Here is a 27,779-nt window from a genome sequence, read left to right as displayed (position 1 = left end):
CTCTTCGGACTCCACACTTTTCTCTCTCAGTAGGGAAGTGCTTATAGTAGTAGAAGTATTACCGATTGGTCCTCCTAGTGTAATTCCCAAAGGCATTTTAAGACACACACCGTCTACTTTCCACTTCCTTACGTTATCACTGATAATTGTAAAAGTGGCCAGCAGAGAAAGTAACAAGGAGGGGGAAGAGCTTAAGACATAATTATGATTTGGTAAAATATATCCTTTAAGAAACAGTGGAAACAGGGCAGGTTATTCAACCAAACGTGATCTTCAGACCTTTGGCCAGGTGCCTCAGAGGGTTCTGTTGACCGCGTAAGAGGAACTTGGCATTTCCAGGAAGCAGCATCTCAGATGTCTGTTTTTCTCTCAGGGTCCCCCCCCCCTTTTTTTAAATATATTTTATTGATTTTTTTACAGAGAGGAAGGGAGAGGGATAGAGAGTTAGAAACATCGATGAGAGAGAAACATCGATCAGCCACCTCCTGCACACCTCCTACTGGGGATGTGCCCGCAACCAAGGTACATGCCCTTGACCGGAAATGAACCTGGGACCTTCCGGTCTGAAGGCCAACGCTCTATCCACTGAGCCAAACCGGTTAGGGCCCAGGGTTCCCCCTTTTGTGGCCTTCAGGGCAGTTTTTCATTCTCTTGCTTCTTCTCATGACTCTTCAGGCTAAAAGCTCAGCTCGATAGCTATTCTCTTCCCTTCCCCTTCATCTTACAAAATTACTACTTTAGTAAAAAAAATTGAAGGAAAATGGAAAGTTGCAAGCTTGATCAAACAGTATACATATAATTTCTTCCTTTCTTTTCCCTACGTGACTATAGCTATTTTTAGTATGTATATGTTTTTTTAAAAGTAAGTGACCTTTCATATTTGTGCACATTTTTCCAGCCTGTAACTTATTACTAGAGACCAAGTCCTGAGTTCTTTCCAATCACTAGGCCACCACTCTTTGTAATAATTCCCTCCAAGACCCCAGTGGCCAGAAAGAGTTAACCAGCTCCTCTACCCCAACCTCCCCCAAACACTCACTCTGCTAATTACTTGGTGAGGGAACCGCAATCAGGTCCAAAAGTGAAAATGAATCCAATGGAGTCAGAGGTTTTTCATCGGACAAAAGCCTTCCGTTCTATTCTTTGTGCCCAAGCAAGTGGTGGGATGGGGATGGGGGAGGGGGGCGCAGGAACTTTGTGCCTTTCTCCCAGAGACATCACTCTCTCCTCTGCTTTCTGACCCAGAAAAGAATATGGCTGTCGTCTCCTACACTTCATTTGCCACATGTCCCATTATTTAAACACTTCCATTCAGTTTCTGGGGAGAATGCATAGGGCCCCACCCTTACGTTTCCAGATACAGTGGATCCTGGGAGCAGGTTGGGCAGATCCTGGCAGAGGTCCCTGCCCCTTCCCCCTTGGGCTGATTTATTCCCCCCAACTCCCCCTGCACAGACATAGTCCCGCTGTCCTTATAAGTGTGCTCAAGCTCCATGTCTTTCCCATTTAGTACTGACTGTGGGCTCTCTTTTGGGTTAAATCCAAACCAGCTTAGTTGTTTAACTAGCAAACACCCGGAGGGCGGAGGTTCTGCATTAAAGAAACACATCAATCCCCTCTAAGCCCGGGGGTTGCAACCCTGCCATTCCTTTTCTGTCTCTCCTTCCCCTCCCCCCAGGATGGTCCCAGCTTCCAGTTGACCCTCCGTGTGGATATTTACTGCGGACATGTGGTACATCTCCTCTTGCATGACATGTAAAGGGAACTTATTTCAAAGCATGCATTGTTTATAGCTGTTTGAGTTCTTTTCGCTTTAGGCTCTTAGAACTGGAAAATAGCTAATCAAGGGTCGTGCAGAAAACTGACTTCAGCTGTTCCCTTCCCAGTTTACACTATTTGTTTCTTCTCTCCTGCTCCCCAGATGGGCGGTCGGCATAAAAAGGTCGCTTTGAAACCTGTAACTGGGCTACTGCAGGTTTAGAAAGTAAACCTTTCTCCTTCTCCCTTTGAAAACCACCTTTCTTCTGAAAATCCCATTTCTTTGGACTATTACTAGTGCCCGGCTATAAGGAGAAGCCTCCTCAAGGGGCATCTGACATTCCCATTCAGGCTGCTTTTCTGTGTGTTTGGAAATGAAATGTTTTCACTACCAGATGTTTAAATGTTCTTCTTCTTTGTTTCTTTTCTTCGGACTTGAATTGTGCTATTGAGCCACAGTGCCTCTCTGGTTTAGAAAATAAAATAAAGGTGCCAAAGAATAAGAACTTGACTATCTTTGACTGGGAGTATACCCACTGGTGCCCGTCTCCTTCTACCGTGATTCACCGATGGCCCGTTCCTGGTGCTGGGGCCGCAGGGTCAGCAAGCCCACAGCCCCTGCTCTCGCGATGCGCCCCATGCTACTTACTCACAGTCACATGGACATGGTACTACCATGCTACTCCACATGCCGGAGTGCATGGGAAATGATATCTGTTGCTACACAAAGCCTCACACAGTGTGACTATGAGATAGTCATGTGTTCAATGAGAACGTGGCCCGGTCCTCACAGGTTGGAGGAGATCATGGCCCAGCCGCTCCAGAGGTGGAAGGAATGGACGCAGAGGGTGGGCCCCATCTGTGGCAACAGCACAAAACCACCAGGATTCTTCTTGCTCAGCCTGCTTTGTGAAAGTGCCAGTGACTAAAGATGCTCCTTGTTTGGTGTGTGCTATTATGGAGCTTTTACTTAGATTCTTTTGACCTCAATCCTCCTGAACGTCTTGTATTTATTGTGCCTCTGACACCGTCAGACCTGACCAGTCCCAGTGCTGTCTTCGATCTCTTGAGCATTGTCATTTTCACACACCTTCTCGGACCCGAACTCATCTTCCCTTTTTGGGTCCGAGGAGTATTTTCTGCTAGTCATTCTCTCTTACAAGCTCTGTCTCTTCCTGTTGTCTTTCAACGCACCTTCCCGCCACCTGGTAGCTTTTGACTTAAATTCTAATTATTAGAGAAGGTCTTGGCTCAAAGCCAGCAAGGTTGCCAAGTAGAATCTCCTGGAAGAGGCATGTTTCCTGGTGCCTAAACACATGCATGGAGTGAGTGCACGCACGTGCACACACACACACATACATGCATGTGTGTACATTATGTATTACATATTTTTGCAATTCCGCTTCTAAAATTTGGAATTTTATGTGGCCATAATTCTAGATTATGTTTTTAGGCAAACCATCATGTAACAAGAAGAATCCTTGAGTAAAATACAGTTAAATGAGCAAATGCCTATGTAAATCTAACTCACTAAATTTACCTTTTTTATTTTTCACTCCCATTTAAGAAAGACCCCCCAAGGGCTTGCTATTATTAGCCTTTTTGTTGTTGTTGTTCTGATCTTACTGTTACGTTAAAAATCTATGATAACTTCCTCAAGCGGGGTCTTGCTTTGGACACTTCACCTACAGAATCCTGGCATCCTTCGAGCTAGAAGCAACTAAGATTTCCAGATAAAGGGCAGAATGCCCAGTTAAATTTGAATTTTAGATAAACAATGAATACTTTTTTAACCTAAGTATATCCCATGCAATATTTGGGACACACTTATGCAAAAACCTTATTTGTTGCTTATCTAAAATTCTAATTTAATTGGGCACCTTGTATTTTTATTTGCTAAATCTGGCAACCCTCACAACTCAACAACAAATTCTCCAGGCAAATAAGCTTTAACCTAAGGCATATGGCTAAATTGAAATTTACTAAATTAAATTATCTAGTATTGCCTTTTCCCAATTAGCAGGAAGAGCGGAAGGAACGTCACTTTTAGCCTAAAGGTTAGAGAGGGAAAGGAGGAGGATCAACTCCTATTTTTATCTGTGCTCTAAAAGCAGCTTATTGTCAGCACTAACATGGAAGCTGTATAAAGCAGATTCCAAGATTTAGTTTCTATAAATAATAAATAGAGAAATACGCTGAAACTCTACGGCAGTGTGTAACGGTGGATTTTTATGGAGCCTTTGAAAAGTAAGTATAGCCAGCATCATGGTAATTGTAATGACCCAGTTGTGCCTCTCTGTAACCCTGGAACTCCCTCCTCCTCCTGATTTTGCAGGGCGTCCTGCCTTTCATCTTTCCTGGGTGGTTCATGGCTTTAAGTCCCTCAGCAGGAAGCTGGAACAAAATCCCTGCCTGGCTACTCAGGCATTGCAAGCTGGGTGAAAACAGTCATAGAGCGTCTGAGTTTCACACGGTTTTGTTTCCCTGCGTCTGTTTATGCCTGTTGCAGCATAACTCACCCAAGTGGCTTTGCCATTCTTTAGTAAATATGATTTTTTGGAGCCTAGAGGCCATTGTACATTTCCTTCCATATCTGTGGCCTTTCAGTGAATTTCTTTAGAGTGCGTCATTTCACGTCTTTTCTGTGTTTTTGTTATTAAAAACACTGAAATTCTGGGAGGCCCATTAGAAATGTTCAGGGTTGCCCACAGGGAGAGGGAGGTAAGCGCTAGAGGTTCCCATTACCTCACCACAAACCTGGGTTAATGAGGTCACAAGGTTTGCAGAACTGCCTCCAAGAATTGCTAAGTAGAAGGTGAAAGCCTGGATCACTTGGCTCAAGGTAAATGATCCAAGCTGGTAACCCAGAGATTTGCAAACGTGCCCAGAGTGTGGACGTCCACTTGTCTCAACTTCTAAGCATCACAAAGTAAGACCACAAGTATTTTCTAACCAAGTGTGGAGTGTTATGCACATGAGACATTGAAAACGATGCCTGCAGGAGCTTACACCATAATGGTATCCTGTCTTAAATGTGAAACCTATTGTGCAAGTCTTGGATTGGGTAGCATGAAGCCTTTCCGACTCCATATGATTTTTCTTGCTGTTTTTTTTGTTTGTTTGTTTTTTTGCAGTGCACTAGCCCAGTTCTTCCAGTTGTTTCCTGAATACCAAGAGAATGACTTTTATGCCACTGGAGAGGTGAGTTGAAGTCATGGTTTCTTGTGGTCTTCCAAGAGGACTAAATATATTAGCGGATAGCATCTGTCAGTCTTCTAAAGAGATCTTTCACTCCTATTCTTTTCAATATTTTACATTTTAAAACATCACTGTGGGCTCATAGGTTGTAATTTCTGTTTGATGTTTTAACATTTCTTGCCATCGTTATTGCTTTTGATGCTCACATTGTCCCACATTTGATCAATTGTCCCTCTGTCTGGTTCCTATGTCCTTTTGACAGATCCCCATTAGTCTTTGAGCACGTCTGTGCTTTTATTTCTAGGATTATCTTGTGCTTTCCCTGCCCAAGCCCTGGAACCAGTCATTTCTTCAAGGAATCTTGGTTCCTTTTAATGGGAAATGGTATTTAGAAACCAAGACCCAAGTACTAAGTGTGCTCATTACTACTGGGATGCAATTTCTTCTAGGCTTGGTCTATGGGCAGGGATAGGAGGCAAAATGGTACAAAGTCATCCATCATTCTAATTCAACGTCACATTCCCTCCCCGCATCCTGTATTTGTGTGCTCCGTTTTTCACATTGAAGGCCAGGGTTCCCAACAGCATCAGTGTATTTACTCTTTTGCTCAATCCTACAACATGTGCAAAATGGTTTCACAATTGCTGCATCAGTACCACTACAACAAGAAACCCCCAAGTTACTGTCAATATTTTTGCTATAATTATTTTTATCATTAGATTATTATTTCACCACAGGTTGCCACAGGTTTGTTTTTTTTTAAAAAAGTACTATGTTTAAAGGTTATAAGAACTGATTCTATTTTTAGGGTGATATGTTACAATTGAATACACAGGTTCACGTGCATATATTGGTTTCAATTTTGGGACTTGCTTTTTTCATTCATTTAAATTTAAGGTTATTTCAAAAATGTATAGCAGCCAGTATTTTGAGACCACAAAAATTTCTAGGTGCTAGTTGTGGACAAAACAGAAAAAAATACTCTGCCTTTATACATCCTAAGAGGAGAAGACAGTAATAAATAAAAAAGAAAATATGCACTGTGCATTCATGCAATGATAGATGTCATGAGGAGGAAAAAACAAGGTTATGGTTAGAGAGTGATGGAGGTACTACTTAGGATAAAGTGGTCAGAGAAAGACTCTCTGGTAAGGAGACAATTGAGTGAGTCCTGAGTGATGTCGTGGGGTTGGCTGTAGTACCTGGAAGAAAAGCTTTCCTGGAAGGAAGAATTGCAAATGCAAACACTCTGAGGTGGGGACAGGCTTGCTGTGCTCAAGGGAAAGCATAGAGCCACTGAGGAAGGAGCCAAGATGGGAAGGGCAGGCAGGTCATGTGGGGCCCTGATGCCCATGGTAGAGTTTCAATTTCATTCTAAGTGTATTGGGAAATCATTGCAGGGTGCAGTGAAAGAGTAGTTAGAATCAAATGCAATACAACACACATATATTGAGTATCTACTATATCAGAGGTATTGGATAAGTGTTGGAAATTTAGTGATTACTACGACATTGACTCCATTCTTTATCTGAAAGTAACAATTTAAGCACAATACAGAATGAAAAGTGCAATCAGAGAAGCAGCCATAAGGACAAGTAGCACAGGAGAGTGCCAATAGCTACCTCTCAATATGGGATCATCAGAAAAGGCCAGACAGAGGAGCCAAAAGTTAAACTGGATTTTGGAAGATGAATCCCTTTTGCTTGCAAGTGACAGAAACCCTATTCAAGGTGGCTTAAAGAAGACTGGGTTGATTGACATCAGGAATGGCTGGAGATGGGTGCTCAAACATAGTCATCGGGATCTTGTCTTTCATTCTCTCTCGATCTATTCACTTGGCTTTGCACTTCACTGGTTTTATTCTCGGGTAAGTTCTTTCCACCCCCGTGCCCTTGCCCCTCCACCCCTTCCAGCGCTCTGGTATAGCCTACCAGCTCAACTTCTCTTTCCCAGTAATTTCACCCATATTCCTGAATTTCATATGAGCCATTTGGATCCCATGCCCATTCTAAAACTAATAACTGGCATTAGAGGATAGAATATCAAACTGGCTAGAGTGGTACCTGAGGCCCACTCCAAAGCCCTGGGAGGGATCATAGTGGGGCCCTCACCTTCTGAACTGCAGGGCCTGGGAGATGAGTGGTCTCCACAGGACGATCCAAGTGATGATACCTGAGGAAGGGCTGGAAGGATTCTGGGCCAGCACAAACCACAGATGTCCATCCACTCCAAGGGACTCAACGTGAAGAATAGTCGTTGTTTTCCAAAGGAATCGCTAGTTAATGGAACTGGGAGCTCCCTTCTCTTCAGCCTGCATTCCTCTAAGGCATTAGGAAAGGACATTCTGACTGCTTATTTTTTAAAGCTAATAAGCTAATTACCCCGTTGGGATTATTTGAGATCTCTACCAATAATTCCCTGCTATTCCTTGCCTTTTAACCTACTTCAAAGGCAGGTTGGGGAAAAGGGCAGGAAGAGACCCTCCCATCATTCCTGGTAGCAACCTTGGAGAATGCCCAGTCTCCCCCGCCCACAGAAGAGCCATAGGCCTAGCGTGTAATCCCTTGTCTTGCAAATGATGTGGGGATGTTGTTAACTATGAGGTTGAACTTTCAGCAAAGCTGCCAAATTCCGGATGGAAAATTTGTCTATTTCATGTCTGCCTGGTGGTTCCCACGCATGTAATTTCCGATGTGCGTAGGAAAGGGCCATTTTATTTTTACGCGCTTTGCTGCCAGGACGGATACGTTTAAGGAAGCCTGGGCCTTCCAAGTGATGAAGGGAGATGTGAGCCAGGGCAGGCAGCATCTGGGCTAGAGAGGCAGTGCCAGGCAGAATCTTCATAAGGGCTCCACGGGACACGTCAAATCTGGGGGCATGTCTCCTAGAAGGAAGACCGCTAAATAAAGCCTGGATGGTTTATTGTCATTAGAAAGCTATGTTTCTGCGGTCTGGTTTGCTCCATCTGGTCTTCTGTTTCAAGGCAGGATGGAGAAGTGGAAGGCACTCGGTAAATAAGCAGGAGCCCCTGGAGTCATTGCTGGCCTTGCCTCTCTCTGGATGATTCCAAACATGTTCTTTACTGTCTGCAGCCTTCTGCTTCTCATCTTCCCATCAGAGGGGTGGTTTTGTAAACTAGATCACCTCCAGGGGTAGTTCGCTTTACCAGAAATCCAACTGTAGTTACCACATATACTCTTAAAGCATCTGTGGGCCATTGCAGTTTTAATATAATACCACCCACCCTTCCTGTCTCCACCACCAAAAAGAAGAAGAAGAAGAAGAAGAAGAAGAAGAAGAAGAAGAAGAAGAAGAAGAAGAAGAAATTTCAAGAAGAGGAAATTCTTTTTCCTTCTGAACTCTTAATTTCCTCACAGACTTAGGCAGATTGAACAATTAATGCCACTCAATTTGTAGAATCGTCCTTGAAAAATAAATAGGTAAACTTAGAGAGGGTTTTCTGCTTCTCGGTGCAAATGTCCTTGACCTACATGTGCTGTGGATGAGGGTAGCCTGACACTCCAAGGGTCTGGAGCAGCTGTTTTGTGCCCCAACTTTGGTGCAAGGAAGTCTGGAAGCAATAATAGTACCTACTGCATAGGGTTGTTTTAAACGTTTAATTAGATAATCCTCCTCAAATATTTAGCAGAGTGACTGGCTGTGGTGAGTGCCAACACATGATGACTATTATTACTTCTCATGTTGAAAAGCTGCATTAATATATATATTTGGAGCCATAATATATTAAGGCTTCAAAGCACATGGCTTAATGCGCGTGGACAGGAGCTGGGCGTTTAGAAAGCTCTGCTCACCTGGTTGGGGATGTGGCGTTGTCTCCCCTGTCATCTTGACACCATCTTTAAAAGAAGTGGTTGCTTCATCAAGGGATGACAGTGCAGCTTAGAAGCGGATACTAGACGTTTCGGAAAGCAGATGCGTCGGAAGCAACCCCAGGCTCCTTGTCGCTGCATGTGGACCATGGCGAGACCAGGAGGCTCAGTGCGGCCCACAGTCAGCGCGATGAGGAAGGACTGCTTTCTCTCCATTTCTGCCCGGAACACCAACTGGAATTAATTTGCTCTAAAGAGAGAAAAATGTGTCTGTAAATCACCCTCCTCCAGGCATGAACAAAAAAGGACTTCAAAGAGGAGAAACAAGCTGCGTTTAATTCACATCATTAACTTGCTTTCTAAGTGTTATTCTTTCTGAGCCAGCGACTATTGGAGAGGTGCCTCTTGTTCTTGAGGTACAGGCCCACTTAGCCTCCTCTCCAGGGAACACGGGCCCAGCGAGACCTTAAACCAAATCGGCCCTCCATTGTCCTCGGAGCATGTGGCTTTCTGTCGACCCCGTGAAAGATCCAGCACTTGATGATGGCAGCGGCAGTGAGTGGATGGATGGGAGCTCTTTCAAAGGCACAGGGCGCCTGGTGGAAACTCTGGCTGCTCTTCCGATCAGCGGAAGGGGCCTCTGCTCCGTAGAAGCCGTTTTGCAACCATGGCTAATTTCAGGGCCAATAAAGGCAAAACTTGGAAGCTATTTAAAAATTAGTGAGCTTAATAGGATACTTTATCTTCATTTGCATGAGCAAAGTCCTGCTGGCATCAGGGAGTCTGACAACCTTGATTGAAAGCATCATGGTTCACTGGGTTGGGAGTAGCAGGAGGGGTAGGCTCCCTGTAGGCCCAAGCCATGTTTGTTTAATTTGTTTCATATAATACTGAGCACATTACTTTTTTAAATATATTTTTATTGATTTCAGAGAGAGATGGCAACATCAATGATGAGAGAGAAACATTGATTGGCTTGGCATCCTGCATACTCCTACTGGGGATCAAGTCTGCAACCCAGGCATGTGCCCTGACAGGAATTGAACCGTGACCTCCTGGTTCATAGGTCGATGCTCAACCACTGAGCCACACCGGCCGGGCCTGAGCACATTACTTAATGAATGTTAGAGAGTGGCTTCTCCCAAGGCTGTTACTAGATGAAATGAAAATATCGGTGGTATTTCTCTCCAGCTTCCTTTCATCATCCTTTCATGGCCCTTCTCTCCCTGTTCTTCCCAGGCCTGGGGGCCCTCCTTCCTACATCCTTACTTCCCAGGGCTATCCCATGCCCCCATTCACTCTCAGCCTTCCTTTCCTTGGCTATATTGTGCTCAGATTCTATTTTCCAACACTTCCTTCATCTCCATCATGATTTATCGTTTCTCACCTCTATTCTGACTTGTTATCAGCTCACTATCCATTAGAGAGGATCTGAAAAATTAAACTTATTCCCAATAGGCTTGTATTTGACTAGAGCAGTGGTCGCCAACCTTTCGGACCTCATGGACCACCAGGGGTCCTCAGACCACCGGTTGGTGACCGCTGGACTAGAGTACAGAGCCTAGGCCATAAAAAGATATTTGTAATGGGGAATTTCAAGCAGGGACCCCTATATCTGTGGGGTGACATCTAACGTGTGTGGGATGGGAGAACTATTCTAGCAGTGGGCCTGTCCTCATTCTATGTAGGCCTACACCATTCTCCCATCAGCTCAGGCTGTGATCATCGAATATGGTAGCTAGAAGGGGGCCTTCAAGGGTTCACGTGTTTTATTTGTAGGATTATTTGAGGATATTTATTGAGAGTGGATCATATGACAGGCATAACGCTAAGCACTGTTTCATGGATTACCTTGCTTCATCCTCACAGCTACCTTATAAAGCTTACACTGTTATTGTCATTCTCATTTTACAGATGAGATGACTAAGGCTCAGAGAGGTTAGGCCTTACTAAGGTCTCCCAGCCAGGCTCCAGAGCTGGCTAAAGATTGTTACCCTGCTTGTGGAGATGCAATCTGGAGCCTGGGTGCTCTCTCTCCGAAACTGCACTGTCTTTGGGACCTGCCTCTTCCCATAAAACAGACCCACTTTCTGTAAAAGGGAGTCAAACATCCTTTCCATATTTTGTGCCGAATCTTTCAACCTAACACAAATGGAAGAGACATAGCTTCTTGGATGTGTCTGTCTTTCTGGCCAAGACTTAGTTTTAATCATAAAGACTTGGCTTTGATCACGAAGTTTTATGGAGTAAATGGAAGTTTCAAGTGATGTAAAGGCTTGATGTCCTCAGAATGCAATTATTTCCAAAAGCTTGGAACTTGCTAAATTTTATTAGATAACATTCACGCTGCTTTAACTCTGAGGCTCATGACAAATGTCTCTTTTCAGTTATGTTCATTTGACTTGCCAATATTTCCTTTTAGAATTGGGAATGGATTGGTGGCTATTTAATGCATTTAATATTAGAAATTTAAACTTTAAGCTGCAACCTGAAAAACTGAACAGGGACATATGGAACTGTTTGCAAATTAGGCCTGAGGCTTTTGGATAGCAGCATATCTGAGTGGAATCAATGCATGTTTACTGATTCCTTAGTTCCATAGAAAAGAAGATGAGTAAATCGGAAGTCATTATAAGCTTTGTTTGAGGTTGCCCACCGTGCTGCCACACAGATAGTGCTTGATTCGATGGTGGAGACAGGAAATGCTAAGTTTTATATATTATGCAGCTTCAACCTTCTGATTTTATCTGTGGTTAGCAAACAAAGGCCTCAATTTGTTGACCATGGCCTGATGTTCATACTCTTTGTTTAAAAGTCAAATTATCTGTGGTCTCTTTAAACATAAGGATTTATTCATCTGGTTGAGTCACCTGGCTGCAAGCTGGGTTTCTGCAAAACCGACACAAGATCACTTGCAGGGGAAGGGGAGGGCAGGTGAATCTTTTTCACCTATGCTTGTTGTCATTGATGGGATTTTTTTTTCTTTTTTTTTAAGAAGCATCCTCTTGCCCATCCAGTGTGGCTCAGTAGTTGAGCCCTGACCTATGAACCAGGAGGTCACTGTTCAGTTCCCTGGTCAGGGCACATGCCTGGGGTTGTGGGCTGGATCCCCAGGAGGGGGCATGTAGGAGGCAGCCAATCAAAGATTCTCTCTCATCATTGATATTTCTCTCTCTCCCTCTCCCTTCCTCTGTGAAATCAATTTAAAAAGAAAACAGAATGAAAAGAAGCATCCTCTCAATCTATAATAATGAAAGCATAATATGCTCATTGGATCGGATGTCCTTCCTGATGAAGCCGGGGCTGAGAATGCCTGCCGGTTGTTGGAGGGAAGCCAGCCAGGGTCCTGGGTGCCAGAGGGAAGCCCGTGCCGGCGGCCAGGGAAAGAAAGGCCTACTCTTGCATGAATTTCGTGCATCGGGCCTCTAGTATTGAACAAGAATATATCATTTGGAAGGCAGCACATCTTTTTGCATAAATTTATGTAGCTAAAAGTTGGATACAGGTCAAAATGTTTGCCTTATGCCTACTCCTATAGATTCTGAGCTCCTTTTCAAGCTCATGTTCCAGAGCAATAGATGTTTAGATAAAGTCATATCCTTGTTAGAAGCCATGTTTTTTTCTTTTAATTGCAGCAGTGCGGTCGTGAAATTGGATGACGCATGGTCTAGAAATGTCTAGGAAGTTGTAGAGATTACCACAATACTGAAGTTTCAGCTTTCCCCATTCATTAATTTTCTGAAGTGGCCCTTTTAAGGCCCCACCTCTTCTCTCCTCAGAGAAAATAATGGTCCCGTGAAATTAGATTCTACCCCAAGGCTGGATGAAGTCAAGGTCGCCCTTGCTTAATCCTGTCCTCTTGGCTGCTGCTTCCTGTGTTACTCCATTAGGTTTTGTGGTTTACAATCTGTGTATACAATTCTCTTCAAGGCATATTCCCTTATTCCCTCTGATCGTCCCCATGAGTGGGTGTGGCTCCACCATAGTCTGTGTTTGGGGACAGCTAGAGGACACGCCACTGGTGTGACTCTCTCCAGAAGGGCAGCCCACCTTGTCTCCTCCTGGGGAATGGAGAAGTTCTTATCATCCCCAAGGGACTTCTTCAAAGAGACTTTCATTTCAGCTGAAGTGCCTGGGGGTGTGGGGGTATGGGTGTGGAACAGGCAGAAGGGTGTAGAATGACCCTGACCTTCCTCAACATACCAGGGCTGAGGTTGACAACTCCCCCTTTTCCACTGGCCAAGCAGAGGGTAGGAAGTAGGGGCTGTGGACAGCGACACTGTGTGTGTCCGGGTTGCAGTGTGTCTCATTTCAAAGGCCATTGCTCATTATCACCCATAAAGTTGCATGCTTCACCATAAAATGCATACTTAGAAGCAAGGCAGAGAATGAAAACGTATTAACTGCATTTTTTTTTTAACAACTGAACTTGAGTAAGAAATGTAGACCACTGAGAGAAGCTTAAACAATAGTAACTGCTAACACATGTGAAATTTCTGTAAGAGGACATTGTTTCCATTATAGTATTATTCTCTGACACGATTTTTTTTTTCCTTCAGGAGGAGCTGATTAAAGCTTGATTTTAGATATGAAATATTTTTTCCTCCTTTAAAAGTCACCGGGTGCAGGGATGGTGTAAGTCTGCTACGAATATTGTTGAAACATGTAAGAAGGGAGAGATTCAGACGGAATACACAGTTACAAGTTTTTTTTAAAGCCCAATTTCATTGTGCTTTTACACATCTGGATAATTAACCAAGCATTACATTCTCCCCAGACTATTTTTACAAGTACAATGTGCTCTTAATGTGATTTCCATTAGGCTGTTCCAAACATCATTTAAGAACTCAGAAAGATCGCAGACCAAGATTCAAAAGCACTGCTCCCCGGTGCTGTGGAGACCTTGTTCTCCCCTGGGGGACATAAAAGACAGAGCTGAATGCCGAGATCCTGCTGATGTAACAAGGGAGACTGGGGGCTCACTGCTGCTTTAAGTTCCAGCCAATACCAGCAGATGCAGACACACCCCGGTACCTCTGGTCCTTGTCAGAGATGAGCTCTATGAGCTCCCCAAGAACTGTGCTGGGAATCACACCTTGAGACGTCTTTCAATATCAGAAAGGAATACGAAGGGCAGACGAAGATCCTGATGTGTTGATGGCCAGCCTCCTTTGAATTATTATGTCAAGTACTTATGTTTCTGTGGCTGAGTTACCCATCTGAAGGTCACTGCTGAATTCTAAACTAATAGGTGCCCAGATACTTTCTGGTCTCGCCTTTCTGCTTTTCTTTTATAATCGCTTTGATGCTGTTCTGAGCCTTTATGAGGCCAGGGTCTAACCCACTGGTGGAAGGTTAGTGTGAATTCACAGACTTTAGGAGCCCCCGTGGCCAGCTGCTGCCCACATTGGTGAACGCCAGCGAGAGATCAGAGAAACCGCAGGGCCGGTCGCTGTGCCGGTTTGTTGCCTTTGTCCTTGTAATGGGCAGAACTCAGAACAAAAGAAGCAAGAGTTCATAAAATCACAGGATCCCAAGTACAAGTCCTGAGGGGCTATTTAGCCTGCCTCTGATCCAGCAGACAGCTTTACCTAAATTTTCCCTCCCAAATAAGGGGTTCTGTTCTATTTAAAACATATATATATCCAGAAAAGGGAACACTGGGCAGAATAAAACAGGATTTACGGTCTGGTTGCCTTTTTGTGGGCTCATGGTGATCAGAGAATCGTTAAATTGAGAAATAAATATTTGAGGAAGAATAAACAAGTCTTATCTTGTAAAAAAATAAATAAAAAGAAGAAACATGTGTCAACAGGAGAGCCAAAATAATTGCAATTTCACTATACTGTTCCAGTCTGTTTTCCATAAAATGATCCTGTAATTGTCTTCTGTGTGACAGCCGGAGTCACTCCGCCAGTGGGATGATTAATGGGGACGGCAGTGAAGGATTTGTCACACTGACACGGGCAGGGAAGTGTGGGATAGTCATTAGGAAGGAAAAACGAGGTAGACACCATCATGGTTAGGTTAGCAAATGTGACTGAACATTGAGGAATCCGTTTTGGACGTTGTTACAGAACTACCCACCTCACTTCTCGTTTTCCAGCAGTGGCCAGCTTAGCAGGCATGTCGTGGATAAACCCAAGGTTGAGCCCCCACTTGGGGGACCAGAGACCCATAATCTATTCCAGGTCCGTGGCCTGAAAGATGATTTGATGTGAGAAATGGGGGGCGTGGAGGCAGCCAAGCCTGGATAGAATTCCAGCCAGGCATGTGACGGCAATGCACAGGCCCTTGTTTCCATCATTCTAAAATATAGGAAGATAAGGTTAACCTTATTTGGCTTAAATTAAAGTAAGTGGAAAAGCCTAGTTTTTAATAGATGCTCAGAAATGGAGTGGGTGTTTGTTCTTAATTTCCTGCCTGGATGTATCCCAGATACTCATGATGGTCACAAGGGGGGAGGTGCCCTAAAATTCTTCCTGCTTTAGCCTACGTTTGTCATCACTACCTGTTTACAAGTTAAAATACATACCCTTCCCTCTCAGGAGGAGAGGTGTTTTATTGCCGGGTTTTATAATGGGACAGCAGTCAACCCCTCTGAGCCGCAGTGTCCACATTTTGCAATGGGAACAGTGCTATGTCCAGCATATGATTATGGTCTGAAATGAGAGCGCCCAGTCTTTGAACTACCAGCCCTCGGGGAGCCTTGGAAATGCTGTGAAGGGTCTGCAGGCTCAGATGTACCCACATAATACCTCTAGTCTACTGTGAACATACATGCATTGCTGTTCTTCAAATGCATTAGGTTAATTCAAGATTCTTTCAACAACTGTTTATTGAGCACTAACAAATAAACAGCAGCAGGCCCAGGGGATACACTGAGAAACAAGCAGACAGATATCCCTGTATTCACTGATCTTTTATTTAGCCTGGGTGGGGGAATAACAATTCAAGATAAATAAGTAAAAGAGTGTTAGCGAGTGATAAGGAATAAGATCAAAAAGGAGAGACGGGGACTAGAAAAGGGAAAAAAAAAGGTGTGAATATATATATATATATATATATATATATATATACACACACACACACACACACAGATATATTGATTTCAGAGAGGAAGGGAGAATGAAAGAGAGAGAGAAACATCAATGATGAGAGAGAATCATCCAACAGCTGTCTTCTGTATGCCCCCTACTTGGATCGAGCCCCCAGCCCCAGCATGTGCCATGAGCCAGAATCAAACCATGACCTGGTTCATAGCTTGATGCTCAACCACTGAGCCACACTAGCCAGGCAAAAAGGAGGTATGACAATTTTAGATAGGGTGGCCAGGGAAGGCATCCCTTAGAAGGCCTCACTGAAGGAAGTAAGGGAGTTAAGCATGTGGATATATCTGGGAGACCATTCCTGGTGGCAGGAACTGCTACTGCAAAGGCCACAAGGGAGAAGCAGTGAGGATCACAGTGATGATTGTGGTCCCACGTGGGCTGGAGAGGAATGAGGGTGGAGGGGATAATGTTAGTGAAGTGACCAGATCATGTCAGCCCTTATGTCTCAGGAAAAACCCTTTGCTCTTCCTCTGAGGGAAGTGGGAAGTCCTTGGGTTTGAGCAGAAGCGTGACATGATCTGCTTTATCCAGACCACTGTCCTGACAGTAGCCTGGACAAGGGGAAGGGTGAGAGCAGGGGCCAGGTAGGAGGCTACTGCAACAGTCCAGGTGAGAGATGGTCTACCTGGAACAAAGCGGTGAAGCAGGGGTGTGAGAAGACATGTCAATGATAGACTTCCATGGGGCATCAGAGAGCTGAAGAATGGCATCACTTTTTGGCCTAAGCAGTGAGAAGGTCAGAGTTCATGTGAATGGAAAGGGAGGCTGCAAGGAGGGCTTGGGAAGGAGCTGCATTTTGAACAGATGAAGTTTAATATTAAACATGCAAGTGGAAATGTCAAGAAGGCAACGTTTGGAAAAAATACAAGTTGGTTTTAAACTATGACTGAACTCATGGTAGCCTTTTCAGCATACTCTTAAAAGCAGCACTATTATTCTGTTTGTGTCCAAAAAATATTTTGAAACTGAAAAAGAACCTTATACTGGAAAAGGTGGGCTACAGAGGAGCGTTCAAGTGACAGTTTTAGTGGCCAATAAGTAGTATTTCCCTTTTCCTCTTCCTTTAGCACATGCTGATGTCAAAACTTGTGTCATTATACGGATGTTGAGATCTTAATTCTGGCCTTGAGATTTTTTTTTTTAAATAAACCTTTTAATGGAACTTTCTCGTAAGAAAAGTCCTATGGACCAGAATTGTGCTCACTGGTCCATTTTTCTGTACTGTTTTGGAAGAAAATGAAAATGCTCACTTATTCCATGTCCATGCATTATCTTTGTGTGCTCCTAATCTGTGACTTGCGTGTACTGGGTGCAACTTGGGATGACAAAAGGAGCAAGAGACAGTGCTCTCAGCTATTGTGGAATTTGCAATGTGAGGCTAAGAAATTCTTGGTGTGTCTCAGGTGGAGATACTGCTGTGATTGTTATTGAATGAGCTTAAACACGTAATTTTATCAGCATACATTTCTGATGGTTCATTTTAACATCTACCGTTCTCAGTCTTATGCAGGCAAGTACGTGCCGGCCATCGCACACTATATCCACATGCTCAACCCCATCCTGTCGGTGAAGATCAACCTGAAAGGAATCGCTATTGGAGATGCATATTTCGATCCTGAATCAGTAGGTGTCTGCTTTTCCTTTCCGTTTTGTTCCTTGAGGAGAATAAACTCCCTTTAATTCGATGGAGGCTCCTCTTACCTTAGAAATCAAACCTGATAAAGAGAAATACAGTTGTGCAGTTGATGTCTAATAATTTCAATCCTCTAAATTTCCCCAAATGCTTTAAGGTGTAGGGGTGTGTGTGTGTATGTGTATGTGTGTGTGTGTGGTGTGTGTGTATGTGTGTTACATGTGTGTTGTATATGTTTGTGTGTTGTGTGTGTTTGTAAAGTTGTGTTATGTATTTGTGTATTGTGTGGGCATGTTTGTGTGTGTTTGTACCGTATGTGTATGTGTGTGGCATGTGTTGTATGTTTGTATATGTTTGATGTGTGGTATGTGTTTGTATTTATACTGTGTGATGTGTGGTATGTGGTATGTGGTGTGATGTGTGGTATGTGGTGTGTGTGTGTGTGTGTGTGTGTGTGATTGTCTTGCTTGGCTAATTCTAGCCCAAGGTGGACAAATTACAAAGGGCTATTTCACCAAGCACATGGGCTTCCCTAACTTCTTCCACGCCCTGTGGCTCTTGTGTTTGTCTCTTTTCTCCTCAGATCATAGGGGGCTATGCATCATTCCTGTACCAAATTGGCTTGTTGGATGAGAGGCAGAGAAAGTACTTCCAGAAGCTGAGCGAGACGTGCGTGAAATACATCAAGGAGGAGAAGTGGTTTCAAGCCTTTGAAGTGAGTCCTGGGGCCCACGTGGCCGGAGCAATGAATACCATCTGAGGTGGTGCCGGAAGCACCACAGTGCTCAGGCTGTTTGTTGTTGTTAGAGAAGGTGTATCTGTTATGCCGTCCAAGCTCAGGAGGGAGACAGTGGGCTCCTGATGAAGAAGCGGATGGTGTGGGTTTCTTTGAATTTCCTGTGGCTCCATGTTCAACCTGAGATCCTGTCTTTCATTGACTGTCTTGATTTCTTTAAACACTACGTAGGCCCTGAAGGCACACCCTGGGTGAGGAATGGAGGCAGGCAGCCTGGAACGTAGACCATCGGTTCTGAACCCTCTAACCCCCCTGATAGCCACACACAGGGTTTCAGCCCAAGAAGTGACCGGCATGTGTAACAAATGTCATGTGTTCCTGTGTGCCAGGGACAAAGATGATAAAGTATAGTGATTGGAGACTTTTACCAAGAGCCTTTGGTGTTTGTAAACATTGGCACATTGCTCCCCTAATATTGAAATTGAGAATCAAATAATAGGGTTATGTTCTTCACCCTTGTTGTTGTTATTTAAAATGTTAGACTAGACGAGTGGTCGGCAAACTGCGGCTCGCAAGCCACATGCGGCTCTTTGGCCCCTTGAGTGTGGCCACGAAGTTTCAATCGCACTGTTCGTGCGCTCCCGCACGTGGTATTTTGTGGAAGAGCCACACTCAAGGGGCCGCAGTTTGCCGACCACTGGACTAGACGAAATGTTAGGATATGGGAGGTTGGGGTTTGTTTTGTTGTTTGCCAGTGTAGATGGGGATGAAGTGTAAGCAGCCTTTCTCAGGGGTTTTGCCACCTTTAGGACGGAGCCATCATGTACATGAGGCCAGGTTCAGTTCTGAGGACTTGAATCTTTGTTATCGGAAGCTATTTGTGATGTTTAGCTAAGGGCACGGTGGTTGTTAAGACCGAGGCCTGCTATTAATAGACTTCTAGGCGCTGCAGGTCAGCTGGTTCAGATCAAAGCAGGAGGCAGACACACTTAGGGAGAAGGGGAGTAACACGAAGTTACGCTCCAGTCTGCACGTGGGTGCCAGGGCACTACCTGAACCCCCCAGGCAGTGTCTGCCCCTGCCAGGAATTCTGATAGCAGCCAGCTGTGCAACCGGAGGGGCTCAGGAAGTCCCTAGCAGGATGCCAGCCACCTCCCCTTTCTCTGTATCAGGACGCCTGCCATGGCCGCAGAATGTGGTTCAGAATTTCTTGTGCGATAATAAATATGAAGGAAGAGGGAGCGTCATGGGGACATGTAGGATCATTCTTCAACTCTTAACAACAGTATTTTCTTTTTCTTTTTTTAAAATCCTCATCTGAGGATATTTTTTCCATTGATTTGTGTGTGTGTGTGTGTGTGTGTGTGTGAGAGAGAGAGAGAGAGAGAGAGAGAGAGAGAGAGAGAGAGATCCATTGGTTGCCTCCCATATGCACTCCCACCCAGGCCAGGGATCGAACCTGCAACCGAGGTACATGCCCTTGACTGGGAATCAAACCCTGGACCCTGCGGTGTGTGGGCCAGCACTCTAACCACTGGACACACGGGCCAGGGCCACAATGACAGAATTTTCAAGGCTGGTTTTGGGCTATCAGCTGTGCTAGCACAAAAAGGACTAAACCTTTAGAATTTAGACTTCCTATCAAAGTTTACCTCATGGGAGACTGATCTGCAAGTGAGACATTTGATGTGTTTTTGGCGAAGCATACAGGGATTAAGCAATGTCAAGAGCAAGAATATTTCATAGGCCCAAAGGGATAAAGAAGGCAGAAAGACGTTTGTTGTACGTGAAGTGAACTAGCAGTTACGGAATTCAGTGACCCTGTTTAAAAGTTCAAGTATTTTGTGTATCCAGAGATAATGAGGAGCTGGTGCATGAGGTTAAGTAGCTTCTCTCCCAACCCAGATTCATCAGGAAACAAACAAAGAAAACACCCCAAACCCTGGAAGGAATGCAGTGTCTCTCTGGCCAATGGCCCGATATCTTGAATGAAGAATTAAAACATAAAGACTGTTGCTTTTTCAAGGGAAATAGATAAAATGATACTTAGGAAAGTCCGTAAGTAGTGGTCGAATGTGTTTCCACATCGGTCATAGAAATTGCAAGAAATCCCGGAACCCAAGAGGAAAGCTCAGTCAGCATTGCAGGCTGAAATAATGAAGCCTGTTTGATGCTTTGCTCCTTTACAATGATCACGTTCACCAGAGCTGGAGGGGACGTCAGAGAGCACCTCTCCTCACACTGCACACACCACAGTCACTGATGAGGTTGCTGAGGCCTGGAGGGGGCGATCAATTGCCAAAAGCCACATGACAGACTGTGGGAGGTCTGGGGCTAGAATTGCCTCCCCTCCCCAATTCCCACCCAGGACTTCTCCTGTGGTAATTTTCCTGTTTTCTAGAAAAATCCTGGGGCATCATGACGATTCTGTAAGATGTGCACAGGCCATCACTGGTCCTGTGTTGTCTTTCTCACATGACAATGTTCTCTTGGGGAAACAGTTTTGATTAGAAGCTGGATCTCACAGGTCTTGACCACCCACCTGAGTGGTTTGACAGCAAATGATTTTTGACTCTTTTCAAAATCAAATCCATTCTGGAATATAAGCTCCACAAGGGAGGACTTTGAATCTGTCCTGATGGCCACTGCTTCCCCAATGTCTAGGACAGTGTCTAGCCCAGAGGAGATGTGCAATAAGTGGTTGTGGAATGAAACAGTGCACGAGTGAAAAAGCCATTCAATAAAAGAAATGACAAATGCCTGTATATTTTTACCCACCCTGATGTGGTTCTTCTTTCTTTCTCCCCTCTCTTCTGATCTAGGTGATGGATAAACTACTAGATGGTGACTTAACAACAGACCCTTCTTACTTCCAGAATGTTACAGGATGCTCTAACTACTATAACATTTTACAGTGCACGGTAATGGCATTTAAAAATACCATGATAGTGTTTGCTTAAAACCTTTGGCAAAATCAAACTTTTTTAAAAAAGAATTTTGGGTCTACTAATCTATAGATTCCCTCCCCTCAATGTTGTAAACATTATAATCTGACCATTGAGAATGTGTGACATTCCAGATAATTCAGAACAATCTCTGATTAACACAATCCTCTCCCCTGCCCCCAATGACCCCAAAGAGCTTGTTATACAGAAAGTTCTTTGGTGACGGACAGAGGCGGGGACTGCAGTTCTGGGCAGCAGGCCCCTGAGTTCCAAGCCTGCAGTGAGTTTTTGGAAATGCCCACATTATTTGCTCTGTACTTAAGACAGCTTGGATAACCAAAACTGCCGAGGCCTTTATGAAAATATTTGCTTTGTCTTAAGATGTTTCTTGCATTTAATTCGGGCCTCACTTGGAGCCCTCTGGAGTATTTCTCAAAGTATTCAAGTAGTTTCTTTCATTAAAGTAGGCCAAAGTTGATGTCTTCTGGGTAGAATTAATCAAATAAGACAAAGTGAGCCAAAGTGGGGATTTGGGTTGTATATTCTTTGTCTACTCCAGTGTCTATAGCAATGCATTCTGTTTGTGAAATTCCTTTGTTCATGAACTACTTTGTAAATAAAATATAAAGCTAACATCAATGGGATTTGCCAGCTTTGAGATTTTAGATTTTATCAAAAGAAAAACATATGGTGTCAAAAGAGAAATAAAATTTTTAATTTGATTTTTTCAAAGTAATAATTCAGTTAGCAAAAACTGTTGATGATGCACAAATGTTAATCTCAAACTCTGACAGTTTTTTTTATCCTTTTGTAACTTTTTAAAACAACATGGAGTCCTTTTCATTTTAGTATAATGAATATCAGAGACTTGTGCACAGTATTGTTTTAAAACTAAGGCTCATGGATAACTTCTTTAGTGTTATGTGCCTCACAAAGTATATCATCTGTTTTTACACTCTATGTGTACCCCTTAAATTATGGTCAGCCGATTATTTGGTGCGTGTGGCTTTAGCAAAGGGAACATGGGCAAGAAATCCTCAGCTGTGACCCACTAGCATCACCCTGGGCCCATGTGCTCCTTTGATCTTCTTCCCATAGGTCCTCCAGCAGGAGCAAATTAATTCGGATAATCTTCCATTTCCCTGTATTTACCTCCAATGGGATTGCTCATTGGAGTCACAGATTACACAAAGGAAGTCCAGCATTTACAAATTGGGTATTGGCTCCAAGAGTATCATTTGATTGTGAAGATTTGTTAGGGAAATTTAAATTAACTCAAAATCCCCAAGTTAAAATTTTCAGGTGGAAGCAAGTGAATAGTCGTGACTTATCTTGTTCCTAATGGTATAGGAACAAGATACTCTAGGTTATGAGAAATTTGAAGCTTTGACCAAATGTGGGCTGTTCTTGTTCCCTAATATCTTTTGGATGCCTCCTTCTGCCAGGAACCCGAGGAACAAAGTTACTATCAGCAATTCTTGTCCCTCACACAAGTGAGACGAGCCATCCACGTGGGGAACCGGACTTTTAATGATGGATCCATAGTTGAAAAGTACTTGCGAGAAGATACAGTGAAGTCAGTTAAGCCATGGTTAACTGCAATCATGAATAACTATAAGGTGAGAAAGTTACTTCAGTTACTGTTTTAGGAACTTTTCGGATTGCCCAGAGCAGAGGGGACTTTCTTGGATTTGTCATTCGACTCCTACCATTTTCTTTTTTTACTTTTATGATGTTTTACAGGTATAAATAACCCCTTCATTGTTTGATTTCTTTAAATGAAAAATTTTGTGGTTTCTTCCTTCTAATTAAATCACATACCCCAATAGTTCCTAAAGTGAAATTCCCCTTGGCACATGCCACCTCTCATCATTTCTTGAGAAAAGAAGTCATCACAGAACTAAAAGGATAAGCCAATTTTTGCTTATTGTTTGCTGTGTAATATTAATCCCAGTGAAGTCAGGGGTAAATGGAATCAACTGATTACTCCAAAAATGCATATTGCCTATTAATTGAATTAATTCATGTTGCTCAAAAGGCAGTTTTATTTTGTTTTCAGTAGCCACATTAAGCCAAACACTGCTAGGCTGTCAGGCTGAAACAAGGAATGAGAAAGGGTTTCTGCTCGGAGGTGTGAAAGCCTACGGCTACTAGTATGTTATCTGATTGAGATGTTTTGCCTGATTTGCTGCTGGAGCTACCAAAAGAGAGTGAAATCATGGAAAGAAAGCCCTGAGGGTTCAGGAAACGAGCCATGGACTCTAGGACTCTCACCAAAAGGGTGGACGTCAAAAGCAAGTGCCTTAAGGAGAGTCACCCTGTGCATCTCCTCCCGCTTCTCTTCTCAGTTCTGTCCTCCAGGGCTGCTGTCATCTGTCCTAGGCATGGTCTATGGGGCATCTGTGCAGGATAAGTGTGCTTACATGAGAGAGGAGACCACGAGTGAGGCAGTCCACTTCCTCTCTATTTCCTGGCAGAAGCAAGAATAATCCTATATAATAAAAGGCTAATATGCAAATTGTCCCCTCAACTGGGAGTTCAACGAGGGGGCGGGGCCAGCGAGCCCACCTCAAGCATCCCCTCCCCCCAGCCAGCCCAGCCCGACTGGCCCTGATTGGAGTGGGCCGGCCAGACCCCACCCATGCACAAATTTGTGCACCAGGCCTCTAGTGTTTGGGATTTTTAAAAAAAGCACAGAGTAGCAAGTAGCCAGCACACCTTTGTATCAATTAGAAAAAAAAAGGTAACCTCTCAAGATACTTTATTCCCATCTGTCAAAAATTATCCTAATATACTGCCTTTATTTGAACTAAACTCTTTGCTGCCATTTTCTACCATGAGAAATACACATTTCTACAATGTCTATGTCAGGAATAGGGTCATATAGGATTGTTCTGTGCACAACCTTCAGTACTGTCCAGGGAGTTTCTGGCTAAATGCACAATTTCTAGATTGGGTTTTTGGAATATGCCAGACCTAAGAGGCCCATTTTCTGGTCCTACCTCTAGCACAGAGTTTGAGTTCCTAGACACACAACCCTTTTCGAAAATAATCTAGTGTCAATGACATGTAGAGTCTGCAACCCTATTACAACTCTGCAGAAATGGATGAAATACTTTCTAGGACAGTCGTCTTCTCTCACTCTCAGACCATGTCATCTCTGCTGCTCTTGCCACACTTAGCACTTAGCTGGACTGCCATTATAGACTGCCAGTCCAGCACTAGCCCGGAGCAGATGACAAGAGAACGAATGAATGAAAAACCAGTTCTATAAATCAGTGGTATCTCAAAATTATCTCTACTAGCCCTGTTAGTGTGGCTCAGTGGATTGAGCGTCCCCCCATGCACCAGGAGCTCACTGGTTTGATTCCCAGTCAGGGCACATGCTGGGACTGTGCACTTGCTAGTAGGGGGCATGCAGGAGGCAGTTGATCGATGTTCCTCTCCCATCAATGTTTCTATCTTTCCCTCTCTTTTCCTCTCTCTAAACATCAATAAAAAAATTAAAAATTTAATTATCTCTTATAAACTTGTCAATGACCCAACAAATTATTAAACCAAAAGAGCTTAGCATTTGCATTTTCAAAACCTAAATAATGGGCTACAATATAAACATTAAGGAATGCAAAGTGGTATTTTTGAGTGGAGAGCAGATAAGGAAGTTCCCATCACTTTTTTTTGTGCCCTTGGGAGATACATGTTCTCACTGTATAAACTGAACTGGAACATGATTCCTTTCCCAGGCACATGAGGAGAGTCCATATAATCAGCTCACCTGCAAGTAGCTCATCACCATGGAGTGTGCAATGGACTGACAAGAACACATTGACTAAAGATATATACACATCTCTGTCCATGTGAATTCCAATGCAAGCAGAGTATTTTCGAAACAGTGAGACTCTGGCTGAGTTGTCAGAAAAAGAGGACAGATCAGTGATGCAGATAAACCATGTTTCCATAAAGAAAGAGGACAAAGTGTTCAGTCAATCTGAGTGCCCACCAAGAAAGTGGCGTCTGCTCAGACAGACTGCATATGCATTGCTGCGCTGGCGGAGCCGCCAGGCAGCAAATACCTTTGGCTTGCCTGTGATGGTGGTGAACCTCAATGCATATGCAATGGCATCGGAACAACGCAGATCAGCGTGAAACATTAGTACCCTCAAAGTGATATGTAAGACTCAGTGCTAATTTGTCATAGAAAATAGTGCACATGTTTCTATTCCTAGGAACCTGCACTGGGTTCATTTTAGCCAATGCGGACTATCTCAGGTGGACAGGGGAAGGCCCTCCTCAGCTCCTGGCAACTGCTGTGGCACCTCTGGATAGACTGTATGAAACATACCCTTTTCTTGTAATGATCTCTAGGGGATGTGTACTCAGACTCACTCTCTACTCAGTAATTTCAGACGTTTGGGTGGTAAATTGCAATATCATATTAATAATTTCCAAAATAACTAGAATGAGAAATACTCTGCTGGGCTAATGGGATTCTTCATGATTCAATCAGGTCACAATATTGTCAGGATTTTTAGGATTCAGAGGGGTCGTAGAACATAATAGTTAGGAGCGTGGGTTCTCAAGTTGGATATTCTGAGTTTGAATGCTGGCTGCTCCAGCCTTCACTGGCTGTGTTCCTTTGGGGAGGATACTTAAACACGTAGGATACTTCAGCTTCTCCATCTGTGAAATGGGAATAATGATAGTACTTGCAGGGCAGCTCTAAAACCTAAGACATGCAACTCACACTCCATCAGAGCTGTGGGCTTTGAAAACCCTGCTCTTTGTAGAGGTCCCCTGGTCCTTAGACCTTTCTGATATAGAAGGTACATTGTTCTTGTGAAGATTCTTGCTGAAGGGTCTGAATATGTGTTTAGCCTCCCTTTCTTTAGTTCTTGCCTTTCTAAAAATATATGGGCTATAGTTTCGAAGACATGAGAATGAGTGTCAGTGTGGGAGGGTGGGGGTGTGTGAAACCTTTATTTTAACAAATAGGAGCCACAGCTCCATACATGGAGGCCATTTGGATTCAAAGCAAAGCACTGGCCTTGGATTTGAGGCTACCCCCGTAGCTATGTTGTCTGGAAGCCCACTGCAGTTTTAGGGGTACCATCTCCAAGTGCCGGTTCTTAACCTCCGAATGCCTGTGCTTTGAAAGGTTAAATTGCCCTGGGGTAGGGCTTAGTTTGCTGTGTTTAAAAGTTCATCTAGTCAGGAAATTGTAAATATAAAGTTACATTTCCCTGTCACTTATCATTCTGCAGCTCATTAAGTTTCCACTAATTGCATCTTCAGAATTCAGGATCTTACTGTTTTCTCAGCTTCCCCACCAGACTGAAATCTTAACACCCAGGTCGTTGGAGTTTTGTTTACTTGTCCGGGGCTAGCAAAAGGTCTTCATTTAGAAATGGGCAGTTCCTGATTAAAGGAGGCGACTTAGACGTTTGGGAGATAAGTATTTCTATTAAAACGAACGCATTTTCGCAGTCATTCTCATTGCTGGTGGCATTTTCCTTCATAACATCGCCTGATAGCAAAATGTCAATAACAAGAGTGGCCAGGAAATGAGATTGGGTAAGTGTCTAGCATACCAAGAAAAAGTTAACACTTACATGGGCCTGGTTCCTCAGCGGCTCAGTTGGAGTCCAAGCGTCCATGAAACCATGACGGGAAACGCTTGGCTTTGTTGACTGTAAGCTGATGTGATCACTTTCTTCCAAAGCCTTTGAAGGCCATGAAGGGAATGCCAGTGCCATTCCATGAAAATGTCTGGGGGGAGGAAGTGGCTCCTAGTGAAGCATAACGGAAGAGAGGAAGCTAATCCTGGGACATTTGTTTTATGTAATCATAGCCTATAGATCTGCAAGTGCCACTTTACAGGCAAATAAAATAGTGTACCTTATACTGCAGGGTGCTTGGTGAGGTCATTTTACCTGCTTCAGTTATAATCCAACTGCAAGAGTGGGGTTAGCTTTTTTTGTTTTTTGTGGGGGGATTTTATGAGACATACTTTTGAACTTTGCTGATTTGTAAGCATTTCAATGATTATGGGGAAATGAAAATGGCCATATATTATGAAACAGACTTTGATTTCACCCAAACTTGCCATGCTTTTGACAATTTTTCTTGTCTGTCCTTTAAATTTATGTTGGGATGAAATGTTCAAAGGAGAAGCAGAATGTATTTTTATGTTCTCTTATTAAAAAACAACAACAACCCTTTGATATTATATTCTGCCATGTGGATCAGTTGTTTTAAATGGCTTTGCTTGGTAAGCATGCCAATCATTTCGCAAGTGCTTTATTTTGTTGCTTGAAGGGACCTCATGCTCAAAACAATAGAAAGTACATTTGTGATCTCTGGCAACAGGAAAAGTAGAATTTATTCTGGTGTCACCCAAATATGGCAGGGCAGAGGGTGGTGTAAGAAGGAAGATAGTAAGTGGCACTACCATTTGCTATGCAGATTCCAGGGAATCTAAGAATCATTAAGTTAAGAAATGCATATATAGTTGCCCCACTATGTCCACAGGCTCTGCGGCCACAGGTTCAATCAACCATGGGTCAATAA

At 43.6% G+C, this 27,779-nt stretch overlaps 1 protein-coding gene across 1 annotated transcript in view; it reads left to right on the top strand.

Moving 5' to 3' along the window:
- Positions 1-27,779, top strand: part of CPVL (carboxypeptidase vitellogenic like) — a 103,043-nt gene that overhangs the window by 42,318 nt on the left and 32,946 nt on the right. The window contains exons 7-11 of the mRNA XM_081102797.1: positions 4,893-4,959; positions 17,399-17,521; positions 18,115-18,246; positions 21,090-21,188; positions 22,658-22,831. Coding sequence (XP_080958923.1) covers positions 4,893-4,959; positions 17,399-17,521; positions 18,115-18,246; positions 21,090-21,188; positions 22,658-22,831 — 595 coding nt within the window. The remainder of the gene's footprint in view (positions 1-4,892; positions 4,960-17,398; positions 17,522-18,114; positions 18,247-21,089; positions 21,189-22,657; positions 22,832-27,779) is intronic.

This window comes from Myotis nattereri (assembly GCF_964212035.1).
Source record: "Myotis nattereri genome assembly, chromosome: 11".
Lineage (NCBI taxonomy): Eukaryota > Metazoa > Chordata > Mammalia > Chiroptera > Vespertilionidae > Myotis > Myotis nattereri.
Note: the sequence above shows the minus strand (reverse complement) of the source record. Positions and strands in the feature narration are given on the sequence as shown.